The following is a 10,970-nucleotide window of genomic DNA, read 5'->3' on the forward strand; positions in this document are numbered from 1 at the left end:
AGAAGATGAAATATTTAGGAGTTTATCTAACAAAGGATGTGAAAGATCTCTATAAAGAGAACTATGAAACTCTAAGAAAAGAAATAGCTGAAAATGTTAACAAATGGAAAAACATACCATGCTCATGGCTGGAAAGAATCAGCATTGTTGAAATGTCCATATTACCCAAAGCAATATACAATTTTAATGCAATCCCTTTTAAAGCTCCACTGTCATACTTTAAAGATCTCGAAAAAAGGCTCAGCGCCTGTGACTCAAGTGGCTAAGGCACCAGCCACGTACACCTAAGGTGGCAGGTTCAAATCCAGCCAGGGCCCACCAAACAACAATGATGGCTGCAACCAACAAATATAGCCGGGTGTTGTAGTGGGCACCTGTGGTCCCAGCTACTTGGGAGGCTGAGGCAGGAGACTCGTTTGAGCCCAGGAGTTGGAGGTTGCTGTGAGCTGTGATGCTACGGCACTCTACCCAGGGGGACAGCTTGAGGCTCCTATCTCAAAAAAGATCGTGAAAAAAATAATACTTCGTTTTATATGGAATCAGAACAGACCTCACATAGCCATAACTCAGAAATAAAAACAAAGCAGGGGATATGATAAATTGATAGTGATCAAACTGCATGGTACTGGCACAAAAGCAGAGGGGTAGATGTATGGAACAGAATAGAGAACCAAGAGATGAACCCAGCTACTTACCATTATTTGATCTTTGATAAGCCAATTAAAAACATTGAGTGAGGAAAAGATTCCCTATTTAACAAATGGTGCTCAGTGAACTGGCCGGTGACCTGTAGAAAACTGACACTGGACCCACACCTTTCACATTAACTAAGATAAACTCTCACTGGATTAAAGATTTAAACTCAAGACATGAAATTATTAAAATGCTAGAAGAAAGTGCAGGGAAAACACTTGAAGAAATCGGCCTGGGCAAATATTTTATAAGGAAGACCCCCCCCCCCGGGCAATTGATGCAATACCAAAAATACATTACTAGGATCTGACCAAACTAAAAAGCTTCTGCACAGCCAAAAACACAGTAAGTAAAGCAAGCAGACAGCCCTCAGAATGGGAGAAGATATTTGCAGGTTATGTCTCCCACAAAGGTTTAATAACCAGAATCCACAGAGAACTCAAACGTATTACAAGAAAAGAACAAATGATCCCATCTCAGGGTGGGCAAGGGACTTGAAAAGAAACTTCTCTGAAGAAGACAGATGCACGGCCTACAGATATATGAAAAAAATGCTCATCATCCTTAATCATCAGAGAAATGCAAATCAAAACTACTTTGAGATATCGTCTGACCCCAGTAAGATTAGCTCACATCACAAAACCCCACAACCATGGATGTGGAGAAAAGGGAACACTTGTGCACTGCTGATGGGAGTGCAAACTAATACGTTCCTTTTGGCAAGATGTCTGGAGATCACTTAGGAATCTGAAAATAGACCTGCCATTTGATCCTTCAATTCCTCTACTAGGTATATATACAGAAGACCAAAAATCACATTATAACAAAGATATTTGCACTAGAATGCTTATTGCAGCCCAATTCATAATTGCTAAGTCATGGAAGAAGCCCAAGTGCCCATTGGCCCATGAATGGATTAATAAATTGTGGTATATGTACACCATGGAATATTATGCAGCCTTAAAAAAGACAGAGACTTTACCTCTTTTATGTTTACATGAATGGAGCTGGAACATTCTTCTTAGCAAAGTATCTCAAGAATGGAAGAAAAAGTATCCAATGTACTCAGCTCTACTATGAAACCAATTTATAGCTTTCGTATGAAAGCTATAACCCAACTATTGCCCAAAAAGAAAGGGAAAGAGGAGAGGGAGAGGAGGGGGGAGGATGGGTGGAGGGAGGATAATTGGTGGGACCACACCTATGGTGCATTTTACAAGGGTACATGTTAAATTGCCAAAAAAAAAAAAAAGTAGCTGGGCATTGTGGCGGGCACCTATAGTTCCAGCTATTTGAGAGGCTGAGGCAGGAGAATTGCTTAAGCCCAAGAGTTTGAGGTTGCTATGAGCTGTGACACTACGGCACTCTACCCAGGATGACAAAGTGAGACTCTGTCTCAAAAAAGAAAGAAAGAAAGAAAGAAATCAGCTATTTTTAAAATCCCATGGCTGCTAGGAAAAAGATCAAAAGGCAACTCACACTCAGCTGAAGGAGTGATTAACTGCCTAAAGAAGGAGGAGGAATACTTAGGAAAATCTTTGCAGAAAGGATAACATTTGAATTGACCCTCAAAAGATAAGAGTTATCAAGCATCATAAAAGAATGACAATGCACTGTACACAGAGGAACTAGCATGAACAAAGGCATGAGAGCACATGATGTATTGGAGGAACGGTGAGTAGGAGAGTGGTGTGGGAGCCTAGGGTACGTAGAAAGAAGTAGAAGGATGTAATTTAGCCAAATTGTGAAAGACACTTTATTCCAAATGAAGAAGTTGTTAATTATTTAATAGGCAGTCAGGGATAATAAAAGTTTTTATTTATTTATTTTTATTTTTTTGAGGCAGAGCCTCACTTTGTTGCCCCCTGTGGGGTGCTCTGGCTTCATAGCTCACAGCAACCTCTAACTCTTGGGCTCAAGAGATTCTCTTGACTCAGCCTTCTGAGTAGTTAGGAGTATAGACACCCGTCACAACACCCGGCTGTTTTTAGAGATGGAGTCTCACTCTAGCTCAGGTGTTGTGGAGGGCGTGGGTACTCCCAGCTACTTAGGAGGCTGAGGCAAAAGAATTGTTTAAGCCCAAGAGTTTGAGGTTGCTGTGAGCAGTGACACTACGGCACTACACTGAGAGCTCACATAGTGAGAATCTGTCTCAAAAAAAAAAAGAAAAGAAAGCTACAGAAAATGATAGCTATGAGGATGTTCTGAGGCATAGCCTGTGGCTCAAAGGAGTAGGGTGCTGGCCCCATATGCCAGAGGTGGCGGGTTCAAACCCAGCCCTGGCCAAAAACTGCAAAAAGAAAAGAAAAAAAAAAAACAGGAAAAGAAAGCAGACTTTTTGGCACATTAATCTCTTCTATTCATAAGTTATATTTGATATATTATCAATATTGTGCTCTTACCAAAATTCACGTATGATATTTGCCTTTGTCGGGCCCAGATTCCTATTCTTGTGTTCCTCTTCTTTCTGTCTCTTTCTCTTTTCCCTCTTTCTCCCCATCCTCCTCTTTCCTTCTTCAAGTGAAAAATTAGCATGTATGTCAAGGAAGAACCACTGGTGAATATGAAGACTGTTCTAATTAATAAATCAGAAATAACTGTTAACTTACAAAAATGCCTTGATTTCTGACCATTTTCTTGGTTCCCTTAGATAATTAAGTTGAAAGCTGAAGCCCGGCTGGACCTGCTAAAGCAGATTGGTGTTTCTGTGGACACATGGCTAAAGAGCGCCATGAACCAAGTAATGGAAGAACTAGAAAATGAGCGATGGGCCCGCCCTCCTGTAGTGACCAGTAATGGCACTTTACACTCGGTACAGTTGAATTTCTTGGATACGATAAGCTGAGTTTCACTGATGAATTCTATTCTTTGACTCTGTAGCCAAACTTAATAGCCAAGTTTTTTTGTTTTTTTTTTTTTTTTACATACAGTTTGCTAGTGTTCGGGACTTTTTTTTTCTTTACTCTAATACTAATTGACTTGAACTTACTGAAGGAAAAGAGAGAGGGAAAAACTATGTGTTGCTTTTTTAATGTGCATCAAAAAAAAATGTATTATCACCAATTGGGTTATCAATGCCTGTCTTCTAAACTCATTATCCCATTCATGGAGTAAATATGTTTCTTAAGTCCGACATGGTGGCTCATGCCTGTAATCTCAGCACTCTGGGAGGCCAAGGCCAGTGGGTCTCCTGAGCTCACGAATTTGAGACCAGCTCCAGCTAGAGCGAGACTCCACCTCTAAAAGTAGCTAGGCATTGTGGCAGACACCTGTAGTCTGAGCTACTCGGGAAGCTGAGGCAAGAGAATCTCTTGAGCCCAGGAGTCTGAGGTTACTGTGAGCTATGATGCCACAGCACTCTACTGAGGGTGACAAAGTGAAACTGTCTCAAAAAAATTAAAATAACATAAAATAATATATATATATGCTTCTTATTTGGAAGTAGTAGAATAAAAAACTTAATCTAGTATTTTCTGAAGTTCTCAGAGGTCTTCTGTAGTATAAATGAAAATTAACATCCAGAGAGTTGTACAAAATCTTAAAAGAAGTGAAAGGAACACTCTTAGTATGTGGGCTTAGTCTGAAAGTGACTTCAATTCCCAGTAGCTTTCACATTCTCCGTCCTGACAGAGTGAGCACAGGTAGGATTTTACAGACAAGGCCAGGATGCAGCTGAAGTTTTCTTACTTCAAATCTAGGGCTCTTTCTACTTTAATGTCATCTAATTCAACCTTGGTTTTTTATGTTGAAGATCTGAGTCCCAGAAAAGTTCGGTGATTTGCCTGATACTATGTAGGTGAATATGTGATACATAGTTAGACTAAAGCAATTCCTGTTGCCGCCTCCCTACCCATGACTCTATTATCCTGTTTATTTCCTTAATAGTATTTATTACATTTTGAACTTCTCTTCTTTATTGCTTGCTTTTGTTTATTGTCTTTCTCTTTAGAATGTAATTGTCATATTGCTTTGTTCACTGCTCTGCACAGTAAAGTGCCTGGCACATAGACTTAATAAATATTTGTTGAACAAATGAATAGGCAGGTGGAACAGTGGCAGACTAAAACCTAAAACTCTAATCTCCCAACTTTCTGCTGTTTCCATAATTCCTCTTAAAAATGCTTGTACACTTCAGATGTAAGGCATCTTGCTAGAGAAATTGACCAAAATTTTAAAACATTCCTAGAAGTTTTGTGAATTTTTTCACATAGCATTCTGACTTTCTAATGGGAATATACTTGCACGTTTGAAAAGGAGAGTATGTGGGTATATATTTTAAGGAAAAACAATCTATTGAACATTTATTTTTATTTCACTATTAATGATAATTTAGCTGGGGGAAAAGCATATATCACCTATTTGACTTTGGAATTAGAAGAGCTTGCCCTGCTTTCATTAGAACAGAGTTGCTGGCTCGGCGCCTATAGCCCAACCGGCCAACCCGCCAGCCACGTACACCTAAGGTAGCGGGTTCGAATCCCCAGCCCGGACCCGCCAAACAACAATGACGGCTGCAACCAAAAAATAGCCAGGCGTTGTGGCGGGCGCCTGTGGTCCCAGCTACTTGGGAGGCGGAGGCAGGAGACTCGCTTGAGCCCAGGAGTTGGAGGTTGCTGTGAGCTGTAATGCCACGGCACTCTGCCCAGGGGGACAGCTTGAGGCTCTGTCTCAAAAAAAAAAAAAAAAGAACAGAATTGCTCTGTCTCCATGGAATATCTCTTCCTGTTGCATCTTTTAAACATGATTCCAATCTACTTCAAGTTGGTCTGTGATAGAATTTTTGATGACATCAAATTCCAGGCATAATTTTGCTTTTGGCTGATTTCGACCAATCAAACGCATGATTTTCCTTGGGGTAGCACCTTTTCTAATCAAATCTACTGAGCAGGCACGTAGCACCTGACTGCTTACTTCCTGGACAAATTGGAGATGAACAAGATTTGGTCTGTCTTCTCAAAGAGGTTAGAAGATGAGAGAGCAGACAGACCTTAGTAACACAAGGGCTACCATGACTGGGCTACCTAACATGTAGCACACTTGAAATTGCTCACTTGTAACCAGCACTCCTTGGAAAAATGTCATTTTTCTCAGGTTTCTGAGAGAAAGTTAGGTTAGATGACTTTAAGTTCCCCTCCATCTCCAAATTTCATGATTCTTTGAAATGCTATCATAAAAACTTAGTTATCAAGTAAAATAGAGAAGAAAGTTTGCCCCATGAAGGAAATGTTACTTGAGATAATCCTTAAAGTTTAACGGAAAATAAAGAAGGACCTCTAAGTGTGAAGGAAGGGAATGAAGGAGATATGCCAGCACTTACTTACTACAGTGGCACATATTAAGTGTTGAATAAATTGGGTATTTTTGAGACATAGCCAAAGACATCCGCTCATTTAGGGACATATCACATCCTTTGTGAAAGAAGCATTTTACTCTTGCATCCCACTTTTTTCTCCCTCTAGTTAGTTTTTTTTTTTTTTTAGACAGAGTCTCACCGTGTCGCCCATGGTAGAGCTGGCTGTGGCGTCATAGTTCACAGCAACCTCAAACTCTTGGGCTCAAGCCATTCTCTTGCCTCAGCCTCCCGAGTAGCTGAGACCACAAATGCCTGCTACAACGCCTGGCCATTTTTTTGGTTGCAGTTGTTGTCTAGCAGGCCTGGGCAGGGCTCGAACACACCACCTTCGGTGTATGTGGCTGGTGCCCTACTCACTGAGCTATGGGCGCTGAGCCTCTAGTTAGTCTTAAGAGCCTGTTTTTTTTGTTTTTTAAACAGCTTTATTTTAAAAAGCTGTGTTTTTGACCCAAGAGATTGTTTTATGGAAGATCTACTAACAATATAAATAAATGGGAGATGTAGGCACAAAATACCTTAATAAGGACCCAATATTTATTTAATCTGCTTTTAAGTAACAGAGCTGAAATAATTTAGAAGAGGTTGTATCTCTTCACCCTGACAGCTAACTGGCTGAGGAACACGAAGCAGCATACACATTCTGGGGACCAAATTATTTCTTCCATTATAGATGCCAACAAAAGCATTAGTCATCTGGAAAACATGACTAATACTACTGTTAGACATTAACATTATAACTGAAAAGTCCCTTATGGAAGATAAATGTTTTTTAAACATACTCACTTTATAAAATAAAGAAGAAACGATATTACTTATGTATTATTGACTTTTTGCCCTCTGTATCATGCTGTGGTACAGAAATAGGTTTGGCAGTAAAAAAGAAAAAAATCCCAGTATAGTGGCAACATTTTTCTTAAAAAGAGAGCAGTCTACTGATACAGTTTTTCAGTTGATGAATAACCGCGGCCCGCATGCACCTTCCATGATTAGCCTGCTGCCAGTGACCCAGTCAGCCTGCTGTTAGTCACCCTGCCTTCTCTTATTGTCCTCCTTCTCTTACTTAAAACCCATACCCAGTTGAGAACCTAAATTTTAAAATTATAGTAATTTGACAATAGAAAAAGTTATATAACTAGATTATAAAAAAATAGAAAATACAATAGAGAAGAAAAAAATCAGTAGCTCCATCCTGATAATCGCACAGTTAGCAATTTGGTGCATTTCTTTCCCTTTTTATTCATTTGTTTATTTTTAAATTAACAAGTAAAACTTACATGTATTTATGGTGTACCACATGATGTTTTGATATGTAGTCCTCTTTCTGCTATTATTTCTTAACACATTTATCATAATAAACTTAACTTTGTACATTTTTTCATCTAATTTACCACATTGCTAGATGATCTTTGTGATTCTCTTAGTGTCCATATAGTGTTTTATCAGGAAGGTGTACCATAATTCACTTAACTGTTCTAAGTTCAATACTTAGATTGCCTCCAAATTTTCACTATTCTAAGTAATACTCTATAATAAACAATTTTTTTTTTTAAGCAGAGTTTCACCTTTCACCCTGGTAGACTGTGGTGGTGTCATTAGAGCTCACAGCAAATCAAACTCCTAGGCTCAAGCAATCCTCTTGTCCCAGCCTCCTGAGTAGCTGGGACTACAGATACCTGCCATCAGGCTCAGCCAAGTTTTCTATTTTTAGTAGAGACAGGGTCTTGCTCTTACTCAGGCTGTTTTCAAATTCTTTTTTTTTTTTTTTTTTTTTTTTTTTTTGGAGACAGCCTCAAACTATCCCCCTGGGTAGAGTGCTGTGGCATCACAGCTCACAGCAATCTCCAACTCCTGGGCTCAAACGAGTCTCCTGCCTCAGCCTCTCAAGTAGCTGAGACCACAGGCACCCACCACAATGCCCAGCTATTTTTTGGTTGCAGCTGTCATTGTTGTTTTGGTGGGCCCAGGCTGGATTTGAACCCGCCACCTTAGGTGTATGTGGCTGACGCCTTAGCCACTTGAGCCTCAGGCGCCGAGCCTTCAAATTCTTGAACTCAAGCAATCCACCTGCCTCAGCCTCCCGGAGTGCTAGGATTATAGGCATGAGCTGCTGCGCCCAGCCTGAGGCCTGTTTTGTGATTCAGTATACAGTATATGTTCCGTGTGTACTTGAATGTATGTTCTTCTATTGCTAAAGGTTATTTTCTATAAGTATCAATAAAGTCAAGTTAGTTAATAGTGTTGCTCAAGTCTTCAGTGTTTGCTGATCTTCTGAGTGCTCCACTTGATGCCCTGTGCCTTATGAGATTTTCTCCTCTTATAGGAAGGAGCAGATGTTATTCTCAAACCTGTGTGAGCTCTGAGAATTATTGTTTCAAATCTGTTTTGGTGATTCTGTCTCTGGCTTTGGATAGTTTCTTCACATGCATGCACTGACCAATATCAGCAGAAGACTAAGGGAACCCTCTGCAGATTTCCCAAGTTCTCTCTAGGCATCTCTCTCTTCTTCATTACAGTAGTCCCCTGTAATATTGGGGATATATTCCAAGATCATCATTGGATGCCTGAAACCAGGGATAGTATCAAACCACAAATATATGGTTTTTTCCTATACATACAGATCTATGATAAAGTTTAATTTGTAAATTAAGCACAGAAAATTAACAACAATAGCCAATAAGAATAGAACCCTTACAACAATATGCCACATTACTACTCTTAGACTGTGGGGCTATATTACTAAGTAAAATAAGGGTTACTTGAACACAAGCACTGTGATATAGCAATAATCAATGTGATAACTAAGATGACGACCGAGGGACTAACAAGCAGGAAATATCTACAGCATGGATACGCTAAACGAAGCAATGACATTAGGGTAGGCCAGAGCTCAACAGTGCAAGGTTTCATCGTGCTACTCAGAATGGCACACAATTTAAAACTTATGACTTGTATATTTCTGGAATTTCACATTTAATATTCTCAGACCATGGTTGACCACCAGTAACTGAAACTTGAGAAAGTGAAACTATGGATAAGAGAGGACTACTATACAGTCTGAATTCTAGCCACTTTGGCCTTCCTGAATTCCTAGTTTCATCTCCTCAGTCCAAGGAAATCACCATTCTCTGTATGGGTTTCTTCTCCCTATGTCTCAGGCTAGAAACTCTCTTTACACAGTAAGTTATATGAACTATTTGTTTCCCAGGGACCACTTTCCTTCATGCACGATATCCAGTGTCTTTAAAACTATTCTTGTATATATTTTGAACAGTTTTTCAGTTGTTTCTGACAGGAGGTTAAGTCTGGTCCCTGATACTCCATCTTGCCTGGAAGCAAAAATCTATTTTCCTGGTATTTTTAATGTCCTCTTTTATAAGCTACTTATGTTATATTTGGAATAATGTTCACTGGATCACTTCTCTGTCCTAAGCAGCTGCTTTACTCTGTATTGATATTGCCAGATTCTTTTTTTTTTTTAGCCGGGGCTGGGTTTGAACCTGCCACCTCCAGCATATGGGGCTGGAGCCCTACCCTTTTGAGCCACAGGTGCTGCCCTATTACCAGATTCTTTTTTTTTTTTTTGCAGTTTCTGGCCAGGGCTGGGTTTGAACCCACCATCTCTGGCATATGGGGCCAGCGCCCTACTCATTGAGCCACAGGTGCTACGCTATTACCAGATTCTTTATCTAGATTATCCCTTCCTCATAAGAACAACAGAAACTGATGTTTATTCAGTATCCCCAATGCACCAAGCATGTGATAGGGATTTTAAATATATTACTTCATTTAATCGTTATGATAACTCTGTGAAGAAGTAATTATCTTTATTAGAATGATGTAGTCATTGAACTTGAGTTAAAAAATTTGCTGAAGGTCAACACAAGTAAGTGTCATAGTCAACATTCAAATCCAAGTCTGGCAGACCCCAGGACCCACTGTTTTCCTCTTCAGGACAGTACCACAAAGCTGAGCCCTTCAGAGGTTATTTTGCTGAGTACAAGAAGATGGCTTCTAAAACCAACTCAGAAAGATTCTTCTTATCTGCCCTTGCAACAAGAGTAAGCATTTTACAAAATCGAGGAAGGAAGAATACTAGTAAAGCTAGAAAGAATAGTTTTGATTGAAGTTCTGTCAAGTGACAGGAAAGAAAAAGGGATGAGAGAGCAGTCCTTAAGAAACAGAGGAAGGATGTGATTTTATTATAGAAATGCAAGGTCAAGAAAACACTGAAACAATTAAGAGGGGTGGAAGAGGAAAAAGAAAAAAATTATTCTGAGACGTTATGCTTTGCAAAGCTGCTAGAACAAACCAGAAGCATATGACAGTGACCCCTACTGCTGTCACTGCAGCTTTTATTCTCTCCCTTGAGAATCAAAAAATGAACTCAAAATGAAGGGAAGAAAGAAAAGAATGTTTAGTGTCAACCAGTGTTGCCAAGATAAAATGTTTTGGATTAATTCCCAGTGTCAAAAGCACAGTACATATTAACATTCTGTGTATATTTTTGGAAACTTGTTCCCTACCCCCTCTTTTTTTTCTTTTGAGATAAGGTCTTGCTCTGTTGCCCCAGTGGGAATGCACTGGGACAATCAGACCACAGAAGCCACGAACTCCCTGGGCTTAGGTGAATCCTCTCACCTCAGTAGGTGGAACTATAGGTGTGCACCAACATGCTTGGCTAATTTTTAATTTTTTTTTGTTGTTGAGACAGGGTCTCTCTATGTTGACCTAGGCTGGTCTCAAATTCTGGCCTCAAGCAGTCCTCCCACCTCAGTCTCCCAGAGTGCTGGGATTATAGGCACGACTTACTACACCAGCCTCTACCCATACTTTTTTTTTTTTGAGACAGAGCCTCAAGCTATCCCCCTGGGTAGAGTGCCATGGCATCACAGCTCACAGCAACCTCCAACTCCTGGGCTCAAGC

At 39.9% G+C, this 10,970-nt stretch overlaps 1 protein-coding gene across 4 annotated transcripts in view; it reads left to right on the forward strand.

The window, feature by feature from the left end:
* FCHSD2 (FCH and double SH3 domains 2) overlaps window positions 1–10,970 on the forward strand; it is a 274,562-nt gene that overhangs the window by 250,402 nt on the left and 13,190 nt on the right. For all 4 annotated transcript variants that reach the window (XM_003780920.2, XM_023509932.1, XM_023509945.1 and 1 more), the window contains one exon: window positions 3,344–3,505. In XM_003780920.2, the coding sequence (XP_003780968.1) occupies window positions 3,344–3,505 (162 nt within the window). The remainder of the gene's footprint in view (window positions 1–3,343; window positions 3,506–10,970) is intronic.

This window comes from Otolemur garnettii, unplaced genomic scaffold (assembly GCF_000181295.1).
Source record: "Otolemur garnettii isolate 467f Iridium unplaced genomic scaffold, OtoGar3 scaffold00001, whole genome shotgun sequence".
NCBI lineage: Eukaryota > Metazoa > Chordata > Mammalia > Primates > Galagidae > Otolemur > Otolemur garnettii.